This window comes from Macaca fascicularis, chromosome 13, assembly GCF_037993035.2.
Source record: "Macaca fascicularis isolate 582-1 chromosome 13, T2T-MFA8v1.1".
NCBI lineage: Eukaryota > Metazoa > Chordata > Mammalia > Primates > Cercopithecidae > Macaca > Macaca fascicularis.
In genome coordinates this window covers 47,904,744-47,930,334 of record NC_088387.1, presented here as the reverse complement: position 1 = coordinate 47,930,334, position 25,591 = coordinate 47,904,744, and the positions used below count along the sequence as shown (strand labels likewise).

The following is a 25,591-nucleotide window of genomic DNA, read 5'->3' as shown; positions in this document are numbered from 1 at the left end:
TATTCTTCCTATTTCATCTAGCTTTTTTCCTTAGTGTTTATAGTTACAGGTTTAGATAAGTACATAATACTCTGTTGAATTTTATCATAGTTTACCAAACCATGCCCCCATACTGAGTTTTCAGCTTTCACTAATGTGTGGGAAAGATTTTTTTTAATGCAAACTTATAAGCTCAAGTTTCTAGGAGCAGCACTGCTTGATGGAAGTAGTCTTTATTGCTCTTGATAACATTTGTTCATGTGTTCATTTATTTGCTTATCTACAGATTCGTTTATTTATTTATTTTTACTGTTTGACCCAAGATAGAAGATGGAAGTTGTGAATTAGAGGGCACCCTGGCCTGGGAGCTGGGTGATGGGGGTTCAAGGCTCAGTGGGTTGAATATGAGTCCAACAGTAGTGTTCTGGGGTGGAAGCAGAGGCAGGTGGCCGGTCAAGGAGCCATCTCCTGTTTGTCCTTGTGAGAGGTAAATGAGGAGAAAACAAAAAAAAGGCATATCTGAAATGCTCTACAGGAGCAGTTGGCAGGACTAGGGTTTGCTTACATATGGAAGCATCAAGAGGACATCAGAGGGGATGGAAGGCTTTAGCCAGGAGCCCAGGGAAATGGTTCTTAACATGATTTTTTATTTTTTTAAAGGGATGTCCAGGGGAGGAGTTGCTGAGGAAAAGGAGGCAGGCGCTGAGTTAAGTTTTAAATGTAATGGGCTTAAGTTGCATCCAAGTGGAAGTGTGTCTGGTAGCTGGAAAGCAGTCAAGGAAAAAGGAAACTTTGGGGCTGTTGGTGCAGGCTAAACGGTGGGGCCTTGATTGGAGGGGAGGCTTCTGAGGGGAGCATGGGGCAATGGAGAGCAGTGAGGGTAGGAGAGTGAAGAACAGCTCTGTTGAGGGGATGGAGGAGGAAAAGGAGAATGGAGGAAGACCAGTAACCGGCAGGGTCACAGAAACCCGGGGTGGGCAGATGAGTGGGTGATCTGCTGCCACAGACAGGCCAGAGAGATGAGGGACCCTTGTGGCCTTCCTCATCACCCTGACCCTCAGAAACAGATAATGGCTGTGCAAATGCCAAGGTTCCTGTTCTGTTGCTCCAGCATTGCACACAGGCCTTTCAGATGAACATGTACAAACCCAGATTACTGGCATCTTTCAGTTATCTGGGCTAATAAACCAGTAGTGACTGCGGATAATGAAGCTTTACACACTGAGGCGAGTTGTGTGACTTTTCCAGGAATTGAAGTTTAGGATAAAGAGAATTAATTTGTGCTTCCCAATTTCCTGCCTTCTGGACAGCAGCAGGCTTCCCTAAATGACATTTCCTAGCCTACTCTGTGAAGTTGATCTTATGGATACCCTCTGCCAAAAATTAATTTTCCTCTAGATGTTTGGGTGGTCGCTTAAATATTTATTTGAATGAAAAACTTAGGTCTTAAGTACTTGAGAAAGGATTGAGTGGGGACAAACACACGGGGGTTCCTGTGAAAAGCTGAAATCCAAGAATAATCATTGAGGCACATGTGGGAGCTCATTCTCCAAAAGAATGATGAGAACCATGGTACCTGGGAGGCCATGGGCATCTACTATTGACTCTCATGTTGGATTCAACTTTGCCACTCACCAATTTTGAGCTTTGGAGTGTGTTATCTTCTCTGTACCTCATCTACTAAAATGGATGTGGAGTTGTTGGAAGAATAGAAATGTTACATTTAAACATAAAGGTGCTTATTTAAAGTTTGCACCCAGCACTCAAAACTATGGTCTGCTGTCCTCCTTCTCTAAACCTGGCCCCTTTGACACACCTGAGCTGTCAGTGGGTTTTGAGGGATTGGGGGCTTCTTTAGGGAAAGTGCATGGAGCCTTTAGTGAAGGACTGGCTCTGCGGGAGACTGTGGTGTTAGCAATGCATGCTTTCTGTTTCCTTAGCCTGTTAGACTTTTGGGGTAGGAGGTGGGTGATGAGAAGTGGTGGGAGGAGTTGTAGGAATGCCCTGCCTCGCTGGGAACTGATGGGGGCTTTTCTGGCCATGGGACATGCACCGCGGGTCTTGGGTGATGGCACCAGCGGCTGCAGGAGGGGTGTGTGTGTGTGTGTGTGTGTGTGTGTATTAGGGGGAGTTGGGGCTCTTGTTGGGTCTGGCTGAGGAGCTGCCTCCGCGTCATGACCTGGTTCTTGTGTGCTGGCAGCTTCAGAGCAGCTGCTGCTGCTTTTTGCCAGGCCTTAGATGTGGTTAGGCTCGATTTCCTCCCGGCTGGCCTCTGGCCGGGCTGCCACCGGCTGCTTGAGGCAGGGGCTTCCGTCAGGAGAGCTGGATCCTAATCTGGGCTGCTGATCAAGAGGCTGGGGATGGGGCATGGGGAGCCTGCAGAGCAGCCTGCAGCTGTGCTCCCTGTTCACCCCCACCTGCTGCAGGGGAGCTTGTGCTGCCCAGGCAATAGCTTTGCATAGGTCAGAGTTGCAGGGCTGTAGTTTGGAGTTCTGGTCCGAGAACAGCGAGTTACATAGAACTTTTAATGGGTGGGAGTTTCACGTTTGGCACCCCATCTCGACCAGGCTCATCTTCACTTTCCAGTGCGTCTCATCTCTTAGAAATTTTCTCCATTTTCTTTCTTCATTATGTGTGATCTGCCTCTGTGTGTTATAACTGCACACAACTCTCTAACAACAGAAATAGCACAAAAAATACCCAGAAATTTTCCCTGACTGCTCCCTTCTCGTCTTGTTCACAGACATGTGTAGTTTGCAGTTTCAAGTGTTTTATAGGTGTTCTATTCTTAAATCTTTTTCCCCTAAATAAAAATGAAAATACCTGTGATAAATTTTGGAAACTATAAACAAGAAAGTTACTCATTCTCTATCATGCAGCGGATAAGCACTGTTAACATTTCTGTATGTTTCCCCTTGCTGTTTTGTGTGTGTACACAGGCATGCATTGTGATTGAATTGAATTGTTAAATTGGGCAATATTTTGAATCCCGTTCTTTTCCCCATTTCAAATAGTATGTAATTCCTGCATCATAAAAACCCTCTGAAAGCATTCATTTAATAAGTACATTCTCAAGTTTCATTTTTTCATTTAATACATTTAGTTTTGTTTATGCTCTTATTCTATATCATGTTAAGCAGTTGTGTACATCTACTATTTAAATACTATAAACAGGCATACATTGGAGATACTGCAGGTTCAGCTCTAAACCACTGCAATAAAGTGAATATGGCAGTACAGCTGCTCATGTGAATTTTTTGGTTTCCCAGTGCATATAAAAGTTGTGTTTACATTATATTGTAGTCTAGCAAGTGTGTGATAGTATTATGGCTAAAAAAATATGTGTACCTACCTTAATTTTAAAATACTTTTTTGCCAATAAATGCTAACAAAGTAAGCACATGCTATTGAAAATGACACCAGTAAGATTTGCCCAATGTGGCTGGGCGCAGTGGCTCATGCCTGTAATCCCAGAACTTTGGGGGGCTGAGGTGGGTGGATCACCTGAAGTCAGGAATTCGAGACCAGCCTGGCCAACGTGGTGAAACCCCGTCTCTACTAAAAATACAAAAATTAACCGGGCATGGTGATGGGCGCCTGTAATCCCAGCTACTCAGGAGGCTGAGGCAGGAGAATTGCTTGAACCCAGGAGGTGGAGGTTGCAGTGAGCCGAGATCGTGCTATTGCACTTCAGCCTGGGCAACAAGAGCAACACTACATCTCAAAAAAAAAAAAAAAAAAAAAAAGAGACTTGCCCAATGTGAGGTTGCCACAAGCCTTAAATTTGTCATTAAAAAAAAAAAAAAAAATCACCCCCAGTATCTGCGAAACACAATAGAATGAAGCACAATAAAACTAGGTATGGCTGTATTACAGTTTTTTTTTTATGTATTACTTGAACCATACTTGACCCTAGTGTTTTATGTATGTTAAACAGATAAAGCATAATAATAAACACATGCCAGCTCCCCAAGTTAGCTGGAATATTGCCAACATCATTGAAATTACCTGGGTGTTTTCCTGCAGCCCTATCTCCCTTCTTCACCTCCAGAGGTAACCGTTACCTTGAATTTTGTTCTTATCATTCCTTTGCTTTTTAAAGTCTTCATTATATAAGTTTGCATTCCTATACAATACATTTAATTTTGCTTGCTTGCTTGAGGTTTGTAGACTCAGTAGGACATATGTAGTCCTTGAGCCTTGATTTAAAAAAAAAAACAAAAAAAAACCCCGTTGTCGTTTCTGGGATTCATTTATGTTCCTGTGGCTCATTCATTGACATTGCTCTGTAATATTCCATTGTCCATTCTGTAGTTTATGGGCCCTTGGAAATATTTCCATGATGTGGTTTTTATGAGTAATGCTGCTATGAAAATTTACGTACATGTCTCCTGATGCATATGTACAAAGCTTTCCTAGGAGTCGGATTGCGGGGCTGTAGGAGATGTGCGTGTTTGACATTGAAAGATAGCACCACAAACCTTTTCAAAATAGTTGTTTTGTTTTGCCTTCCTGCCAGTGAGGTATAAGAAGTAGTTATTGGGGGCTGGGCGCAGTGGCTCATGCCTGTAATCCCAGCACTTTAGGAGGCTGAGGTGGGCGGATCACGAGGTCAGGAGACCAAGACCATCCTGGTTAACATGGTGAAACCCCCATCTCTACTAAAAAATACAAAAAAAAAATCAGCCGGGTGTGGTGGCAGGCACCTGTAGTCCCAGCTACTCAGGAGGCAGAGGCAGGAGAATGGCGTGACCCCAGGAGGTGGAGCTTGCAGTGAGCCGAGATCGCTCCACTGCACTCCAGCCTGGGTGACAGAGCGAGACTCCATCTCAAAAAAAAAAATAGTAGTTATTGGGGCCGAGCACGGTGGCTTGAGGTCAGGAGTTCAAAACCAGCTGGCCAACATGGTGAAATCCCATCTCTACTAAAAATACAAAAATGAGCCGGGCATGGTGGTGGGCGCCTATAATCCCAGCTACTCAGGAGGCTGAGGCAAGAAAATCACTTGAGCCCGGGAGGCGGAGATTGCAGTGAGCTGAGATCTCGCCATTGCACTCCAGCCTGGGCGACAAAGTGAGACTCCATCTCAAAAAAAGTGTGTGGTGGCTACCACCTGTAATCCCAACACTTTGGAAGGCTGAGGTGGGTGGATCCTTTGATACCGGGAGTTTGAGACTAGCCTGACCAACATAATGAAACCCCTTCTCTACTAAATAAGTAAATAAATAAATAAGCAAGCAAGCTGGGTGTGATGTTGTGCGCCTATAGTCCCAGCTACTTGGGAGACTGAGGTACAAGACTCGTTTGAGCCCTGGAGGTGGAGGTTTCAGTGAGCCAAGATCCCACCACTGCACTCCAGTCTGGGTGACAGAGCGAGACTGTCTCAAAAAAAAAAGTTCTTGCTAAACCCCATTGGCACTTGGTATTAAACTAAAATACCCTCTCGCAGTGCTTACTATGTACCTGGTACTGTTGTAAGTGCTCTTCATATATTGTTTAATTTTCATAATAATCTTGTGAGGTAGGTACTGTTACTCATCCCCAATTTACAGGTGACAAAACAGAGGCACAGAGATTAGCTAACTTGCTTATGGTCACACAGCTAGTAAGTGGTGGGGCCAAGATTCAAACTAAATGTTCTTCCTCTACAGTCCTACGTAATAAGTATAAAATGGAATCTTCTTGTGATCTTATTTTGTATTTTTCTGATTACTGATGATATCGAGTATTTTTTCATATGTTCCCTATTTTCTTTTCACGAAGAAGAAATATAAAATTTAAAATCATCTCCCTATTGTTGGGGCACTCAGGTTGTTTGTAATTCTCTACTGTTCGTGTTGAGGGAAAATCATTGGCACATGTAGCTTTTTTATGTTTTCTGTTGGCTTATTTACTTTTACATTTCCAGTGAAATTAAGAGTACTTAGTGGTTAAAAATGGCTGTGCTCTTCCACATTGCCTTGTGATCTTGAGGCAATTACTTCCCCTCTCTGTGTTTGGTGTCCTCATCTCTGATCTCCACCTTGGAGGAGTGTCTGGTGATTAAATGAGATAAGTGAATGTGCGACAATTAGCATGATACTCCGCCTATCATAAAAGGGTTCCATCAGAGTCACGTAGAGACTTTTCCTGGTTTCTTCTCTTCTTTTCCTTTCTTCCCCGAACCCACATTAATTGCTGTTAGGTCAGAGGACATGAACAAAGTCCTGTGCTTCTGCCAGATACGATGACCTCAGGGAATTGGGCCCATTTCAGCTTTTTCCTAAGTATCACCCCAGCCACTGAAAGATTTGCTGTATCTGCCCATTTTGTAGTAGGAAAAAAATTAGATTTTAAAATGTTTTACTGATGTGCATGTAGTAATCACATAGAACAACTGCCTCTCCCTACCTCATACAAGAATACCCTCTGCCAACATATAATGCTCTCAAGAAGTTAGACATAATCCTGGAGTTGCTGTCTGCAGAGAGGGCCAGTTTGGGTATGGAGGGTGCAGACATGGGACTGAGCTAGCCAGTGTGCCATGGGCACACACTCGCTGCTGCCGAGAACAGGCAGGTGTGCACATCCTCTGCAAGGGTTCCCCTAAAAATCTCTTTCTACACTCGCTGATTAGTTTTATCAATAAATCTTCCGAAGGGAGAATCCTCTTAAGGAATGAATAATTGATCAACCCTAGACAGAACATGCCATAAATACAACCCATTTGCTATTAGAGAGAGTGGGGCCATCCATTTGGTGGCAAGGAAGAAGGAACTAGCTTTGTATGGAGGTGGATTCTGAACTCTAGGACTGAGATAAAGGATGAGGCTAGAAAGAGCAGCCCCTTGAACAGCTGCTGTGGATCAGACTAGCTGAGCTGGTGGTATGTGCGGTTGGGAAAGTACTGGGTGGAGTTTATTGGCCAGCAGGGTGGGGAGCAGTCACCACTATCTTGGAGTCCCATTAGAATTCGCTTCAGGAGATTCCCCTGCAGAGAATGGGCTACTGGGCTCTGAAGGTTGACTACAGGCTAGTTCATTCTGGCCCAAAACACCTTCTTGGACATGGTTCTTCTAATATGGTGTGTAACTGCTGACAGTCAGCAAAACAGCCCTCCAGACTCTGTTCCTCTTGTAACTTCCCCTTTCTTAGAGGCCATAAGAAGGTGTAACCAATGAGGACTTTGCTCTTTCAAGATAACATTCTTCATCTTCTCTCTTCCCTATTTTCCTTTAATAGAGAATTGCTGATCTGGTTTTGATGTGTTGAGAGTCAGGAAGGATTTGGAAAACCTGGTGTCATATCTGCATCCTTCACTGTGTTGTTGACTGAATGAGGTGTTTGGGGAGTGGTGTTCCACACTTTTCTCGCCTTGCCTGGCATCTGGGGGGCTCTGGAGCCCCCTGGGTGGGGAGGGCAGAGTGCTGCTGCTGAATGCCTGCAGATGTCTGGAGCACCAGCTCTGGGGATTTGGGAGTCTTAAGAAGGGAGTGCACTGTGGAGGAGGAGGCAGGGGACCTTGTGAGCTAGCCAGGCAGGGTTCAGGGTCACCTTCAGCACAGGGCCCCCAGCCCTCTGAAGGTTGGGGTTGGCGATGCTGTATGCACATATGAACTCTTCATGGAGTGTAGTGAAGAGTCATGTCTCTTCTTGGATCTGAGAAGGACATTTTCTCTGCCTAAGTAACGTTTCCTGCCTCTCAGTCTCCTAGTAACAAATCCCTGCTTCCCCTAGGTGATGGGAACACACCTCCAACTTGGGGAAGACCTAGCCTGGGATGGGCATACCCCCTCCCAGTGATACTGTGAAGCCGGGAAGAAACCTGATGGGGTTGGGTGTGAGGACCCCAGTGAGGGCAGGGAAAAGGGGTTTGCACCTGGAAGTTGGCAGCAAGATGTGCAGCACCAGCACCTTGGTGGACTTCTCTGGAGGCCCTACAGCCTTTGCAGACCTCTACCATGTGTGTGTTGTAATGGGTGCCATAATAGCAGAGAGATCACTAACTCTGCCTAGAGCCTCCATGGATCATCTCGAAGTATGGGGGTGATGAGGCTTGTACCAGCCAGGTCCCTGGGGAGGAAGAAGTGCCAGAGCTTTTTGAACGCCTTCTAGAGACTCCGGTGAGTTTTGAAGGTGTGGCAGATGCCTGGTTCCTTGGAGCAAATGGTGGAGTTGACCATACACTCTTATTAAAGATCCCTAACAGAACGTGACTGTGCACGGTGACTGTAGACTCTGGGGCAGTCTGTGGTGGACAGGACTGGTCAAGGAGGACTTTCTCAGGGAGGGGTTGATTCTGTTCCTTGTCTCACTGCTAAATTTAATCACTTACCTCCATAACCACGTTTCATCCCCATCTGTCTGCTAGTGCCTTAGTTCAGGTCCTTATTGTTACTAATCTGGACAGTCGCATAGTCTCCTAACTCGTCTTTGGCTCACCAGCCTTGAACCCTGCAGGCTGTCTTCTGCAGGATGCGTGAATGCCCCTCCTGAAATGTAAATCTGCTCTCTGTAGCATTCAGGCTGTGGTGCACACACCTGCCTCCCCTGCCTTTGCGATCAAGATACACTCAACAGCTTACCCATCTCCAAGCCTGCCAGGGCTTATGATTCTCTGCCTTTGCACATTCTATTCCTTCCATCTGGAACTCCTGCAGAATTCTTCGCCTTCTTCCAAAATACCTGCCGCTCTTTCCAGCCTCTCTGAGATTTCTTTGAGATAAAACCTTCCTGGACACCCACCTGCCCAGATAGCTGTATATACTGAACCCCCGCAGGCCTCTGTAGATACTGCTTTCACAGCACTGATATGATTTAGGGCATTGACTTATAGGCCTTTTTCTTCCTTTTCATTTTAAAACTTCTTGGGGTTCCTGAAATATATAGTCTGGTCTATTGTGAGGTAACAAATCACCCCAAAACACAGTGGTATAAAACAGTAATCCTTTTATTATGCCCAGGGGATTCTGTGGATTGGGAAGTCAGAAGTGACAACAGCATGGGTAGCTTCTGTATGTTCCTTGATATTTAGGGTCTCAGCTGGGAAGGCATAAAAGCTGGAGGTAACTTGATGACTGGGCTGGAATCCTCGAAGGGCTCCTTCACTCACACATTTGGCAAATGACGACAGCTGTTGCCTGGGACCTCAGCTGGGAATGTCAGCTGACTCCTCCATGTGGCCTCTCCACATGGCCTGGGCTTCCTCACAGCATGGTGGCTGGGCTCCAAGAGTGAGTGTCCCAAGAGAACCAGGCAGAAGCTGAATTGCTTTTTGTGATCTAGCTTTGAAAGTCATGTAGCGTCACTTCCATTGTCACAAGCCCACCCAGATTGAAGAGGAGGGAACATAGATCCCACTTCTCCGTGGGGGAAGTGTCCAAGTCACACAGTAAGAAGAGCATGTGGGATGGAGGGAATGTTGTGGCCATCTTTGGAACACACAGTCTGTCACACGTATTAAGCACTTGATGCATATGAATGGCATTCTTCAACTGAAGATTGAAGCCAGGGTGGATGACGAGGAAGAGTTATGAAGTTGGCGGCTGGAAGTCTTAAGAGAGGGTATGTTCAAGAGATCGTAGGATGGAGAAGAGTGTGTGTGTGTGTGTGTGTGTGTGTGCGCGCACATATGTGTGGTCAGGGAGGGGGCTTGGGGGTACATAGAGTCGCTTAGAGGACCCACTGTCAGGTGAGACAATTAAAACATACACACAGAAAGACCCTGATTGGGAAGGCAGGGATGGAAAGGGAGGAGATAAAATTGAGAAACAGTTCACATTTAGAATTGTTTGGATCCAATGACTGCACACATTGGAAGAATATGGGTAACATTTAGGTTGGGAATGTTCATTAATGCAAAAATAGGAAAGCTGGGAAAGTTGCTGTCAGGAGGAAGAGTTCAGTTCTGTTTTAGACAAGCTGACTCTCAGTGGACTTATGGCATGGTCTAGGGGTTGGAGCTAACTGGAGGGTAGTTGAGAAGTCCAGACAGAAAACAGACATTTAGACCAGGCATGGTGGCTCACGCCTGTAATCCCAGCATTTTGGGAGGCCGGGGCAGGAAAATTGCTTGAACTCAGCAGTTTGACAGCAGCCTGGACAACATAGCAAGACCTTGTCTCTACTAAAAATAAAATCAGTGGGGCATGGTGGTGCATGCCTGTGGTCCCAGCTACTTGGGAGGCTGAGGTGGGAGAATCAGTTGAGGCTGCAGTAAGCCGTGATCGCGCAACTCCACTACATCTTGGGCGACAGAGCAAGACCCTGTCTCAAAAAAAGGAGCATCTCACAGTGATGTTTGCTGGAACCCAGAAGGGAATGACAATCAAGGGGGAAAGCGGAGGGTTTCTGAGCTGGGACGGGTCCAAGCTGAGGCTTCGAAAGGGCTAAACTAGTCCCCATCCTCGTCTGGCATTGTCCTGCCTCCCTGCCGATAATTGCCAAATAGCTGCTTGCTTTTCTTTTCCGCAATCTCCATTGATAAGAACTTGTTTCCTCTGGTTTTTAGGGGGACTGGTTTCAGTGCATTTTCTAATATCTCTAAGTATTAAGCAAATCCCTCCCTAGATGGAACTTAAGCTTTTCTCTCTCGTTACCCATTTTCTAATTCCATCCCTTAAGGCCACTCAGAACAAGTCTCATTCTTTTCCCAAATAGTAGGCCTGCGGATGTTTAAAGACTTTCTGGAGTTGTATCTTGTTTGGAACCAAAAGGGAGCTGTTCCTCCTGTGGTTTTGAACCCTCGTGCTCACCTTCCTCTGCGTCCAGAGGGTGCAGCCCCACAGGGAAGCCTGCGTTCAGGTGGGGACTGTCTGGGTCACAAGCAGGGCTGTCACTGCCTGTGCTGTCGTCCTGTTCAGGTCAGGTCATAGCTGTGTGTCAGACTGGGTCAAAACCCATTAGTAGACCCCGAAATCAACGTTAGAAGGTTGGAACCTGCATTTAAAAATAAAGAAGAAAGATACATTAATGTATCTATTAAGTGGAAGTACTGTTTTACAAAACTTGTATATAAGTAGCTAATGGATCACAGTGTAAAATGTATTTCTTACTGTGGATTGTAGTGAAAATTTTTGAAAAAATCTGGGTTATAAGGCCTTTTGAAGCTGCCACATGACATCATATTGGGTGTGCCATCAGTTGGCTCTCAGGGTTTTACCTCTTCTGATTCCTAAGACATTTTTATGGGTACCGCTGCTGCTATTGTGTGCTTCTCCCGTCTTTAATTTATTTCCACAGATGTGGCTTGAGGCCTAAGTATGAGACCCTGTTTACCCTTTTAGATTTTTTTCTCTCTGGTCTGTTGACCTTTTGGCACCTGGTTCTGTCACTCAACGTAGCTTTATCCCTTCTATTTTCAACATCTACTTATTTATTAAGTGAGCCTTCTCTATCATTATTGATAAATATGTTGAACAGGATAGTTCTAAGAACAGAGCCCTGTGGCAGACCACTAAAGACCGTTCTCCCAGTTGATACATCTCTTGTACCCTTTGAGCATGGTCATTTAACCAGTGGTGAACCAGCCCTTCCAGCCTGTAGTTCTCTGTAGCTGACCTCAGAAGGGTCATGGCAGACCTTGTGAAACTTGAACGTCCACAGCCGAAGTTGCAAAGTCAAAGGCTTACAAGGGGTTGGCAGGTAACAGAAGTGAGTGAAGTGATAATTAATTCAAGCAATTAATAAGTAATTCCTGACCCCAGCCTTGGTTTCAAGAAGGCAGTGTGGAGTGGGGAAGCTGGGGGTGAGTTGGAGTAGTTGTATTCTATGTAAGCAGGAGCCACTGCTCAGTTACAGACAAACTTGCCCGTAGAAGCATGGGCCTTCAAGAAAATCCAGGTTTCATGTGGAATTTGATTTTCGAATGTTAGCAAAACAAAAACATTAACACCGTATAGGCAAGTAAAACAAACTTGTGGCAGATTTGGCCCAAAGCTCTCGGCTTTGTGACCTGTCAGCCACAGTATCTCCCCATCTGCTCTCCAATGACCTCATGACTCAAAGCACTGAGATTGTTTGGATGTTGGTAGGTTAATGGCCTTCTGTGGAACCTGACTCCTGTGGTTCTTACCCGGGCTGTTCTTAAACGCAGCAGACTGAGAGTTGGAAGGACGCTTCTCCTTTTCTTGCCTGTTGGCCCCGTCTCCTGCTGGCAGGTTTCCTCCAGCATCACTGACAGGTGTTGAGAAAGGTATCAGTGGGATCTCTTGGTTGGGAAATAGGAATTTAGAGTTTCTTAAGATCTCCCTATCCATAGTGGCTTCACTTACCTCATATCTATGTCTGCTTTTCCTTTTCTCCTCTTTTTGGTCCAAGGAGCATTTTCCTTCCCAGGGAATTCAGAGGCACAAGAGCCATCCTAGCCCTTCCTTGTTCTTATTCACACACCAAAAATAACTTTTTAAATCCCTTTTAGTTGTCTTGACCATTTTGGGGAAGCCTCCACTCATGTAGCATTAGTCTTCCTGACACTGTTTTTGTAAATCTGTGCTACTCTCGGTTTGTTTCTTCTTGGTTATGCATGCTCCTTCTATCTTCCTACATAAGCATGTAAGATTTGACCACTTCAGATTGTATAGCCTTGTTAGCCACATTAGTTTAGGCTTCTAAGAAAGAAGAGTGTGCTGGGTGATCCGCCACATTCCTAGACTTCTGAAAGGTAGTCTTCCACTGGGGTCAGGGAAAAGCTGATACACTCTGTGGCCAGTAGGGATGGCAGGCTTTTCATTTACCTGAGTGTTACTGCTCCAGCTGTGGGCAGGAAGCACAGGAGTCATGGAGATTTGGACCCTGCCTGGCAGGAGCCACCATCTAGTGGGGGAGGGAGGCAGCTGCTTGAACAAATAACAGTAGTGGCATGTGATAAGTGCTAACGAAGGTGCCCTGGGAACCCGGGGAAGGAGCCACAGATAATTCTGTGAAGTAGGTAGGGGAAGAGGTGACACTGAGCTGATGCTTGAAGGATAAGCCAGAGAGGCCACTCTAAGAGGCTGAGAAGGTCATTCCAGGCAATGAGAACTGCGTGTACAAAGCCTGGTGACGTCAGAGAACATGGCCTGTTAGAAAAGCATGAGGGTCTTTTGTGGCCAGAATGGAGGCAAGGGTGAGGATGAGGCAGGAACTGCTGGCCGGAACCTCTGCTAATCTCCCACAAAGCTCATCCCAAACCCTAGTTTCCCACCACACTTAGGAGGCCGTGATGGCCTTGTCTGACAGTCTTAGGACTGGCATCATTTTAGCCACCTACTTAAAACACTTTGAGGCCAGACACAGTATCTCACACCTACAATCCCAACACTTTAGGAGGCTAAGGCCAGAGCATCATTTGAGGCCAGAAGTTAGAGATCAGCCTGGGCAACATAGCAAGACTCAAGCTCTTAAAAAAAAAAAAATTAGCTGAGCCTGGTACATGCATCAACTCCCAGCTACTTGATAGGCTGAGGTGGGAGGATCACCTGAGTCCAGGAGTTCAAGGCTACAGTGAACTATGATCACGCCACTGAACTCCAGCCTGGGTGAGAGTGTGTCTCTAAAATAAAAAAAAACACTTTGTGTTATACTTGAGGGACTGATTTCTTATTTAGCTTTTTATTTTCACAGAATTTAAAAATTTATAGAAAAATAGCAGGGATCATACTTGGGACTCACATACCCCAAATGTGTAGGTTTTGCCTCATGTATTTATCATTTTGTTTATAGAGACATATTTTTCCATATGTATATCGTTTTTTTTCTGAATCATTTGAGATTGAGTACACAGTGTTCCTCAACTTATGACTGAGTCATGTCCCAGTAAACTAATCATAAATTGAAAGTATTGTAAGTCAAAAATGGGCATGTTATAGACATGATGGGATGCTAAAACACAGAACACAATATCCAGAAAACCCTGACAGCATGGAACATTGTGGAGCCTCAGTTGTTTACCTTGGTGATTGCGTGGTTGACCAGGGGCTCTGGGTTGCTGCCACTGCCCAGCATCGCTAAAGTATTGCTAGCCTCAGAAAAGATCAAAATTCAAAGTATGGTTTCTATTGAATGCCTGTTGCAAAGTCAGAATCTTAAGTGGAACCATCGTAAGTTGGGGACTGTCTGTACTGTCCCTTTACTCCTAAATACTTCAGTATGTGTATCCTGAGAACAAGGGCATTCTGTTACATAACCCGTCGTCTAATGATCCAAGTCAAGATTAGGAATGACAGAATATTATCTTATCCACGTCCATATTCACATTTCATGACTTGTCCCAAATAAAACTAGTGTATTTTTCCCCAGTCTAAGGTCTAACCCATGAACATGCATTTAGCTGTTCTTTTTGAGGGAAGAGATTGTTTTTCTTGACTTTGAAACTTTTTGAAGAGAACAATCCAGGTACTTTCTAGATCACCCTTCAATTTGGGTTTATCTGATGTGTCCTTGTGATTAGATTCAGGTTATACATTTTGGCAGGAGTTCTATGTGAGTGGTGTTAAGTCTTCCGCAGTGTCTTACATCAAGAGGCACATGGTGGTGTTTTGTCTCAGTATTGGTGATGATGGTAACTTTGGTCATTTGGGTTAAGGTGGTGTCTGTCTACCAGATCTCTCCACTACAGTTACTATTGTAATTATGTAATTTTAGAGGAGATGCTTTGAGACCATGCATACATACATCCTGTACCTCACCATGCTTTCACCTGCTGCCACTGATGACTCTCTAAATCCATCAGTCCTTCTATGTTTTCTCTTAGCATTCTACAGTAAGGAAGAGCTTTCCTTTCCTAAGGGATGGGTCTGCAAACTCAATTTCACATCTTTGTATTCACTTTTCACTTGCTGGGCCAGGTTCTCCTGGCCCTCTTACTCTCATCCTTCCCCCTTTGGTGTGCTTTTGGGGATATGAGGTATATAGTGCTGGTTCTTGTGCTCAGGGAGAGGCCTGAATCCTCTAAGCAGCAACTTGCTTGTCTTTGGCAGGACTGACCGGGCATGGGGCTAAATGCATGCTGTGTCAGATCATCGGCGTTTCCCTCAGGCCTGGGGCTGTGTGTGGGAATGTGGTCTGTTGCCAGCTTTCTGTGCTCAGCCTGGGCTTAAGTGAGGATAGTTTTAGGGGGAGAAAAGGACTGTGGGTTCCCACTAGGAAGCCGTGGCTGACCCATGGTCCAGGCTGAATTTGTTAATCAAAGCTCCTCTTTCCCTACCCCTACGAACCCACACTTCACGCTTAGAGCACGTGTGTACACACAGGCTTGGTTGGATTTCTTTCCATCTTGACAAAACAAAATAAAGTCCTAGTGTGATTTTGATCATTGTGAATTAAGGACTTTTTTGTGTGTCTCTGGTTTTAGGAGAGCCTCATTCGTGTGATTGATCTGAGGCTCCAAAAGTTTCTGAACAACATTAAGAATGTCACATTAGGATCTTCTCTTTAAAAATATCTTAAAGATCTTCTTTTTATTTCTGCTAGTGAAGCTCGCTAGGGAACCAAAGACATGGGAAGATGAATTGGAGGCTCAAGAAGTACCAGAGAGAGGATTTGCAAGAAAAGTTGGGGGTCAGATGTGCACCTGAGTGGTATGAAGCAGGGAAATGCTTTTCAAATAGTGTGGTTCATTTTTTTCCTTTTTCCCCCTTCTTTCTCTCTTTAGACAGGCTCAGAGCTCAGCCCAGTTGATGGACCTGTTCCAGGTCAGATGGACTCAGGGCCAGTGTACCATGGGGACTCACGGCAGCTAAGCGCCTCAGGGGTGCCGGTCAATGGTGCTAGAGAGCCCGCTGGACCCAGTCTGCTGGGGACTGGGGGTCCTTGGCGGGTAGACCAAAAGCCCGACTGGGAGGCTGCCCCAGGCCCAGCTCATACTGCTCGCCTGGAAGATGCCCACGATCTGGTGGCCTTTTCGGCTGTGGCCGAAGCTGTGTCCTCTTATGGGGCCCTTAGCACCCGGCTCTATGAAACCTTCAACCGTGAGATGAGTCGTGAGGCTGGGAACAACAGCAGGGGATCCCGGCCAGGGCCCGAGGGCTGCTCTGCTGGCAGCGAAGACCTTGACACACTGCAGACGGCCCTGGTCCTCGCGCGGCATGGTATGAAACCACCCAACTGCAACTGCGATGGCCCAGAATGCCCTGACTACCTCGAGTGGCTGGAGGGGAAGATCAAGTCTGTGGTCATGGAAGGAGGGGAGGAGCGGCCCAGGCTCCCAGGGCCTCTGCCTCCTGGTGAGGCCGGTCTCCCAGCACCAAGCACCAGGCCACTCCTCAGCTCAGAGGTGCCCCAGATCTCTCCCCAAGAGGGCCTGCCCCTGTCCCAGAGTGCCCTGAGCATCGCCAAGGAAAAAAACATCAGCTTGCAGACCGCCATTGCCATCGAGGCCCTCACACAGCTCTCCTCCACCCTCCCGCAGCCTTCTCATTCCACCCCCCAGGCTTCTTGCCCCCTTCCTGAGGCCTTGTCACCTCCTGCCCCTTTCAGATCTCCCCAGTCTTACCTCCGGGCTCCCTCATGGCCTGTGGTTCCTCCTGAAGAGCACTCATCTTTTGCTCCTGATAGCTCTGCCTTCCCTCCAGCAACTCCTCGAACTGAGTTCCCTGAAGTCTGGGGCACCGACACCCCTCCAGCAACGCCCCGGAGCTCCTGGCCCATGCCTCGCCCAAGCCACGACCCCATGGCTGAACTGGAGCAGTTGTTGGGCAGCGCCAGTGATTACATCCAGTCAGTATTCAAGCGGCCTGAGGCCCTGCCTACCAAGCCCAAGGTCAAGGTAGAGGCACCCTCTTCCTCCCCAGCCCTGGCCCCATCCCCTGTGCTTCAGAGGGAGGCTCCCACGCCATCCTCGGAGCCCGACACCCACCAGAAGGCCCAGACCGCCCTGCAGCAGCACCTCCATCACAAGCGCAGCCTCTTCCTAGAACAGGCTCACGACACCTCCTTCCCTGCTCCTTCGGAGCCTTCTGCTCCTGGCTGGTGGCCCCCACCAAGCTCACCTGCCCCACGGCTTCCAGACAGACCACCCAAGGAGAAGAAGAAGAAGCTCCCAACACCAGCTGGAGGTCCCGTGGGAACAGAGAAAGCTGCCCCTGGGATCAAGCCCAGTGTCCGAAAGCCCATTCAGATCAAGAAGTCCAGGCCCCGGGAAGCGCAGCCACTCTTCCCGCCTGTCCGGCAGATTGTCCTGGAAGGGCTCAGGTCCCCGGCCTCCCAGGAAGTACAAGCTCATCCACCGGCCCCTCTACCTGCCTCACAGGGCTCTGCTGTGCCCCTGCCCCCAGAACCTTCTCTTGCGCTATTTGCACCTAGTCCCTCCAGGGACAGCCTGCTGCCCCCTACTCAGGAAATGAGGTCCCCCAGCCCCATGACAACCTTGCAGCCAGGCTCCACCGGCCCTCTTCCCCCTGCCGATGACAAGCTGGAAGAGCTCATCCGGCAGTTTGAGGCTGAATTTGGAGATAGCTTTGGGCTTCCCGGCCCCCCTTCTGTGCCCATTCAGGACCCCGAGAACCAGCAAACATGTCTCCCAGCCCCTGAGAGCCCCTTTGCTACCCGTTCCCCCAAGCAAATCAAGATTGAGTCTTCGGGGGCTGTGACTGTGCTCTCAACAACCTGCTTCCATTCAGAGGAGGGAGGCCAGGAGGCCACACCCACCAAGGCAGAGAACCCACTCACACCCACCCTCAGTGGCTTCTTGGAGTCACCTCTTAAGTACCTGGACACACCCACCAAGAGTCTGCTGGACACACCTGCCAAGAGAGCCCAGGCCGAGTTCCCCACCTGCGATTGCGTCGGTAAGTCCGCCTGGGTGTCAGGAAAAGGCAGAGAAACGGCCGTGGCCTGGTAAGCTAGGGATTTCTAGGCTCTGCTTTCATTTGGCAAACATTTATTGTTTGCCAACTGCGACACTGGGTTCTGGGAACATAGAAATGAGCTCATAGCCTAGTGGAAAAGACATTGAAAGAAATTGACCTGATACTGTTGGTGTATGCCACGTCGGTTGAGATGGGCAAGGGGCTTTAATACACAAATGGAGTTGAAGGCATAATAGAGGCCTTCCTGTAGGAGGTAGTACTTGTGCCGAGCACTACAGAGCCATCAGGTAGAAAGGACACATTCTAGGAAGAGGGAGTAGCTTGGGCAACAGCTTAGTGGCTGTGAGGGAGTGGAACTTACTTGGACTATACTTGGTTCAGGCAGGAGCAAAAGGGTTTGGGTATATGTGGGGATGAACAAAAGGTGGCTTGGTGGGTGGGGAGGATGGTCAGGGTCCAGATTGTGCAGGGCCCAGGGAGCCACGGCCAAGAGTTTGACTTGACCCCACAGGTAATAGTGAGCTCCTGAGGATTTTAAAGCAAGGAATGCCCTGTCACCTCATGCTTTTGAAAGACTTCTGGCTTATGGTGGGTAGGGAAACTTGAGGGCACTGAGGAGGCATAGCTGTAGGAAAGGTGTTGTCATGAGCCAGGCAAGAAATGACAAGGGCCTGGCCTGAAAGAGCCGGTGGCAGAGGGAGGGGTTGGAAGGTCTCCAGAGGAAGGCTTGTGGGAGGAGGGAATGAGATACTGCAGGTCTCTGCCTGGGGTGGTGGTGTTCACTGAGAACTCAGACTGGGAGGACGGGAAGTGAGTTCCCATTGGACGAACCACATCTGAAGTGGCCAGGAGACCAGGTCAGGGTCTGAGTTACACGTTTGGACGTAGTTAGCCTGCAAGTCATGGTTGAAGCTGTGCCTGCATAAGAACGCGTTGAGGAGTTGAGTCCACTTCTAAGCCTTGTCTTCTGGAATCAGAGCAGGGTGCAGTGCCTCTGAGGACCACTCCCCTCTAAGCATACCGTCTCTGGGAAGTCCTAGACGCAGGGGCAAGCTCCAGGTCCACTCGGCCCCCATGCTCTGTTTATGGAGTGTTTTGTAAAAGCTATGTGCGTTTCAGATGTTGACAGAAAACACGGTGATGCTGGCGATGAGCATATTGAATTCTTGAGATTTTATGATACACAGACGGGTCTTGGGGAAAAGGCTGTCTTCCCTACTTGTGAAAAATACGTAAATATCAAATAAGTCATGGACTTGCTGGGATGTTGTCTCCTGGTCAGTGAGGAGAGCTGGGCTGTTCCGCCTGCTCCAGCTATCCCTCCCCAACTCCTGGGGTATGAGGCAGAGGGGTGGGTGACAAGGAGCCATGTGCAGAACAAGGAAAAGCTGGCCCCAGGGCTCTTATCTGGGGGTGGACAGGTATGCTGCCAGGCACTCACAGACATGCTCTAAGATGGTGGTTCCCACTGGCCCTGTCCATTCTTAGATATGACTAATAATGACATGACTGGGCCCAGCGCGGTGGCTCATGCCTGTAATCCCAGCACTTTGGGAGGCCGAGGCAAGTGGATCACGAGGTCAGGAGATCGAGACCATCCTGGCTAGCACGGTGAAACCCCGTCTCTACTAAAAATACAAAAAAGTAGCCGGGTGGGTAGTGGGCACCTGTAGTCCCAGCTACTTGGGAGGCTGAGACAGGAGAATGGTGTGAACCCAGGAGGCGGAGCTTGCAGTGAGCTGAGATTGTGCCACTGCACTCCAGCCTGGGAGGCAGAGCGAGACTCTGTCTCAAAAAATAATAATAATAATAATAATAATGACATGACTTCGAGGGCCCTCTTATTTACCAGCATATGGGGGAAACTTGTTTTGATCATGGGGTCCGCCTACCCTTTTCTCCATGCGTGTATGTGTGTGTCCCATCCGCCTGTGTTTAGCACCTCATTTCTCCTTCTGCAACGTGGGAAATATCCTTACCTAGTGTTTTAAGACATAGTTGATCCTTAGTCAAGATTTTAATTGTTGAATTTAATTACATGGATATTATGTGTGGTCAAACTAGTTTTTAAATTTGCATCCCAACTCCACTTACTGGCTGGGAGTACTTGGGCACTTTACATAACCCATCACAGTTTCTGCTTCCTCATATGTAGAATGAAAACGATAATAGTACGTGCCTCACCGGGACTGTTGTGAGGATTATAAATTCATTACTATGTGTTTAGTAATGAGTTTAACACTTAGTGTTGTGTTGGCACAAGAGTGTCAGCTGTTATCAAGCCTATCAAGTCCAGTAGGGCAAGAAAAGTAAAACCATACCTTTGTAAAGGAAAAAAAAGTTGACTGTTCCTTTATTTATCATATATTAATTACCTAGCCATGTATAACTGCCAATAAGCATAAAATTAAGAGAAATGGTTCATCACTAAAGGACTTTATGGTTTACTTTTTTTTTTTTTTTTTTTTTTTAAAGGCAGGGTCTCACTCTGTTGCTGGGGCTGGAATGCAGTGGCATGATCTCTGCTCACTGCAGCCTCCACTTCCTGGGCTCAAGCAATCCTCCCACCTCAGTCTCCCGAGTAGCTGGAATTACAGGTGCATGCCACCATACTTGGCTAATTTTTAAAAATTTTTTGTAGAGACGAGGTCTCACTGTATTGCCCAGGCTTGTCTCAAACTTCTGGGCTCAAGCAGTCCTGTCATCTCAGCCTCCCAAAGTGCTGGGATTATAGTTGTGAACCACTGCGTCTAGCCTATGGTTTACTTAAGGAAAAAAAAAAAAATAGACAATAAAATATTTAGACACCCACTCAGCCAGTGTGTGCCGAGTGCCTTTTGCCTCTGAGGCCCATGCTGCTGTATGGAAGTGGCTGCATCGCAGGAGTACCCTGTAGCACAGACTTGGTTGTCATCATGGGAGGTCATGTTTTATCTAGGAAACTCTTGTTTAGAGCTGGGTTTTGAAAACTGTCGTGAACACAGATGGGGAGAGGCAGAAAGGCTTTCCAGACTGAGGAGTGCATAAGCACAGTCTTGGCATAAGGAGCAAGCTTGCAGGATGGGATGTTGCAAGGGTTACCTGAAATCTCTGTTCTCCTGCATTCCTCAAATGAGGAGCCCCCACCAGAGAGGATACATCTTCGCTTGTAGGCAGTAAGCAAAAGTGCAGGCATCTGTCAGCATCAGAGAAACCAGACCTCCAGAAACTGGGAGCTAACAACACTTTGTATTGTTAAATTAGAGGAAAATACTTACGTGAAACAAATTTGAACGATCATCTCAGTTAAGTTTTAAAAAATGGAAAAAAGACTAGAAGGAAATATATCAACAGTGGATTGTCTCTATGATTGGGATATGGATGACCTTTCCGTCATGTGTTTTCTGAATTTTCTACAATGAAATTTGTATTTTATAACCCAGAAATATTTGTGAAAGTGCACACTCGCAATAGCATGGAAGGTGGATTGGTGGAGGGTGATAACCCTGTGGTAGGAGACCCATTAGGAAGCTGTTGAGAGTAAAAGTGTTTATGAAGCACCTGCTTAGGTCTAGGCACCCTGCCAAGTACTTTATAGTCACCACCTCACTTAATCCTCATAGCAGCTCTATGAGGTAAGTACTGTCAGTGACTCCATTTTAGCCGTGAGGAAACAGATTAAGTAATTTACCAAGGTCATACAAACTAGTGAAAGTGAGATTTGAACCTAGGCAGTTGGACTCTTAACCACCATGTCATATTGTGTTTGAAATTAGTCAGCTGGGAAACAGGTCCTCACTAAAACAATGGTAGTAGAATGAAGAGAGGCAACGAATATTTGCTCTGAAAATTTCTGGAGGGCCTGAGGTTCGTGTTAGGAGAACCCATTCTGTTTTCCAGAATTGTCTGGCCACATGCTTCTCACTCTGTTGCCCATGCTGAAGTGCAGTGGCATGATCTTGGCTCACTGCAACCTCTGCCTCCTGGGTTCAAGCAGTTCTCATGCCTCCACCTCCTGAGTAACTGGGATTACAGGCACCCGCCACCATGCCTGGGTAACTTCTCGTATTTTAGTAGAGACAGGGTTTCATGGTGTTGCCCAGGCTAGTCTCAAACTCCTGAGCTCAGGCAGTTCACCTGTCTCAGCCTCCCAAAGTGCTAGGATTATAGGTGTAAGCCGCCATGCCTGAACAGGTACTTCTTCAGTTGGTGTGGTAGAATTTGTCTTTGTGAATCCAGGCTCAGAACAAGGCTTAGAAATCAAGGTGCTCGGCCGGGTGCGGTGGCTCAAGCCTGTAATCCCAGCACTTTGGGAGGCCGAGGCGGGTGGATCACGAGGTCAGGAGATCGAGACTATCCTGGCTAACATGGTGAAACCCCGTGTCTACTAAAAATACAAAAAACTAGCCGGGCGTGGTGGCGGGTGCCTGTAGTCTCAGCTACTTGGGAGGCTGAGGCGGGAGAATGGCGTGAACCCGGGAGGCGGAGCTTGCAGTGAGCCGAGATCACGCCACTGCACTCCAGCCTGGGCGACAGAGCGAGACTCCGTCTCAAAAAAACAAACAAAAAAAAAACAAAAAACAAAACAAAAAAAAAAGAAATCAAGGTGCTCACTCTGGGGTGACAGTGGGACAATCCCATACTCCAGAAATTCATACCCTCACCAGTGGTAGGTAGTTACAGGAAGAATTTTCCATAGAAGTGGGGGTGAAATATGGAGACTCCATGAAGCCACCTAATAGCTGATAACAGAATATGGGAACAACTTTATAAAAGCATACAAGTTCCTATAGCCAAAAAAAAAAAAAAAAGGGAGCAGTGGGGGGTAGGGGAGGGGCCCGGGCACTGTGGCTCATGCCTGTAATCCCAGCACTTTGGGAGGCTGAGGCGGGTGGATCATGAGGTTAGGAATTCGAGACCACCTGGCCAGTATGGTGAAACCCTATCTCTACTAAAACTACAGAAATTAGCCGGGTGTGGTGGTGGGCACCTGTAATTCCAGTTACTCTGGAGGCTGAAGCAGAAGAATCACTTGAACCTGGGAGGCTGAGGTTGCAGTGAGCTGAGATCGTGCCACTGCACTTCAGCCTGGGTGACAGAGCAAGACCCCATCTCAAAAAACAAAACAAAACAAAACCTCTATTATTCAAGGTTTTGGTAATTTTGCCAAATAAACAATTTAGTGAATATGGGCATCACCACGTAACCAAAGTCCCCAATCCCCTTATATAAAAATGGTGGGTTTCTGAAGGTCTGGATGGGACTCATGCGGATTTTTTTATCTGAATCTTGAAGTATTAAAGGCACCCCTTTAAAGCTTCAAAGAAGTAAACTTATAAGCCATGAAAGGAAATGCCATTCTCTAAAAGGTAATATGATGTTTACAGTTTGGAGAATATTTATCACAAGTTGAATTTCTGTATTGAATTATTGCAAGTGACTTGTAGGTGTGGATATTTAAAAATGCACATTGGAGAGTCCCCCCACAACCATCCTATAACACCATTGTCAGGAATGGGACAAGGAGCTATAGAGACTGTTGTTCCCTACGGCTTTGTGTATTTTGTCTATTTTCAGTAACAGGGAAATTCCCAAGAGGAGCCAGTTTAGGACAGAGAATGAATCCAAATGACATTTTAGTGGGAAAAGCATCCTTTGTGCTCATCTAGTCACCATCTTAGAGATGAGGAAGCAGTCTGTTTTAGTTTGTAAGTGTTGTCCTGATGTCTCCGAGGAGCAGCCAACAGGAAGCAGCAGAGACTAAACCACAGCAAAAGCAGGAGGTTAGGAGGTGTAGATGCTAGTGGTTGCCTTCATAGAAATATGTTGTATTTTTAACCAGTTGATTATTCTTCCCTGAAGAAGTGGCCACAGGGAAAATATCTCCTTTGCCTGGAGCGTGGTGAAAGTCCGAGTGAGGCAGTGGCATTGTCCAGCAAATGTGGCCGATGGTGTGTCCATCAGGGAATTTCAAATGGGACATAGTCCTGAATGGAGAACACAAAGTTATTTGTTTACAATCACATAAAGTCTATTTTCTACAGTTTTTATGAGAAGGTATCACACAAATCCCCCACCCCACTGCATTGAGATGAAGAGAAACTTCCTATCTTTTAAATATTTTTTGAGACAATGACTATTTGGACACCATATAAAGGATGGGGAATCTGGCCGTGAGTAGCAGGGTGTCAGAGAGAACTTCCTGCAGGAGAGGATGTCTTACTGAGTTTTAAAGGATAGATAGACGTTTAATAGAGGAACAAGGAGAAGGGACCTGAAGTTTATGCAGATGAAAGGCATGTGGAAAAGCACATGAAGATGTGGAAGATGAGAGAACGTGGGGAAATACAGGTCATGCCGGTGTGACGGGTGTGGAAGATGAAAGATTGGGAGTGGCTGGAGAGGAGAGTTTCAGGGGAAGAGGGGATGATACCAAAGCCAGAGAAACCAGTTTGTAGGCTCAGATGTAGTTCAGGCAAGAAATAAAGGGCCTCTGAACTAGAGTGACCTTGAGTAGAAAGGAGGAGGGGAGGGGCAGATAAGAGAAAGAATAAGAAAAGAATTAACTGCTCCAGTGACCGGTTGGATGTAGTAGTAAGGGAGGAGGAGTGGTCACAGGTGACCTCTGAGATTCCAGGCTGGGCGACTGGGTTGATGGTGCTGCCTGTCACCAAGGTTAGAAATACTGGGAGGGCAGCAAGTCTGGGTACCTGGCTTTTGAGATGTCTGTGGGACCTGGCGGTGTCCATCGGGTCAGATCTGTGAACTGGTAGTCTTTGGCAGACTGATGGTAACTGAAATGTTCAGTCCTGGTCATTTCACCAGGCTGACTGTGTAGATCAAAAAGAAGCCCGAGAATGGAAGTTACCACCATTTAGGGGAGAGGAGCTCAAACAGGAGGCTTCGAAGAAAGTGTGGAAAAGATGTGGGAAGAAATTGAGGAGAGGGGTAGGTTAAAGAACCAATGAATAGTTTCAAGGTTGAGAGGGCTAACAGCATCAGACAAGAAGGGTTAGGATTTAATGCTGGATTCTTCCTTGTCTTACATTATTTGTTCTGTGTGCACCAGTCTTTGCAGTTAAATCCCAGGTTCCTTAAGCACAAGGACTGCATGTTTTATTTTGTTTTGTTTTGTTTTTTGAGATGCGGTCTCACTCTGTCACCCAGGCTGGAAAGCAGTGGCACACTCATGGCTCACTGCAGCCTTGACCTCTTAGGCTTGAACGATCCTCCTGCCTCAGCCTCCCAAGTAGCCAGGACTACAGGCATGCACCACTATGGCTGGCTAATTTTTTTAATTTTTTGTAGGGGAAATGGGGGTCTTGCCATGTTGACCAGGCTGATCTTGAACTCCTGGACTCAAGCAGCCCACCCACCTTGGCCTCCCAGACTGCTGGGATTATAGGAGTGAGCCACCGTGTCTGGCCGCTTGTATTTATAAAGCATCTAGACTGGTGCTAAGCCTATGGCAAGTACCCTTCATATTTTTTGGTCAACCGGTCAGCCTTATTCTGCCTCCATATTATACTCTGTTAAGGTGTCAAATGGGTTTAGGAATGATCTCCTTACCTTTAATGTTTATCGTCGTGAATTTGCCCATTATTATAAAGGCCCAGCATGCTGTACATGTTTTCACAGGCAGCTGACCTGAGAGTTTAGTGTTAAAAAATTCATCTAGCACACCTGATCCAGAGTAGGGCCTCACATTCTACCTACCTGTGGCTGTGGCTTTCAGGAGCCATCATACTAGCAGTCATTGACTGTCATTAAAGTGGAATCTAATTAGCTATATAATCTTATGCTCTTCAGCGTTAAGTCCACTACAATTATATCAGAAAACTGAGTTCTGTGGTTTGAATGTTTTTGTT

At 46.8% G+C, this 25,591-nt stretch overlaps 1 protein-coding gene across 8 annotated transcripts in view; it reads left to right on the top strand.

Moving 5' to 3' along the window:
* TET3 (tet methylcytosine dioxygenase 3) overlaps positions 1-25,591 on the top strand; it is a 137,461-nt gene that overhangs the window by 45,995 nt on the left and 65,875 nt on the right. For 6 of the 8 annotated variants that reach the window (XM_074011528.1, XM_045369061.2, XM_015433533.4 and 3 more), the window contains one exon: positions 15,590-17,723. The exons of the other annotated variants lie outside the window; for them this stretch is intronic. In XM_074011528.1, the coding sequence (XP_073867629.1) occupies positions 15,590-17,723 (2,134 nt within the window). The remainder of the gene's footprint in view (positions 1-15,589; positions 17,724-25,591) is intronic. 8 annotated transcript variants of the gene reach the window in all.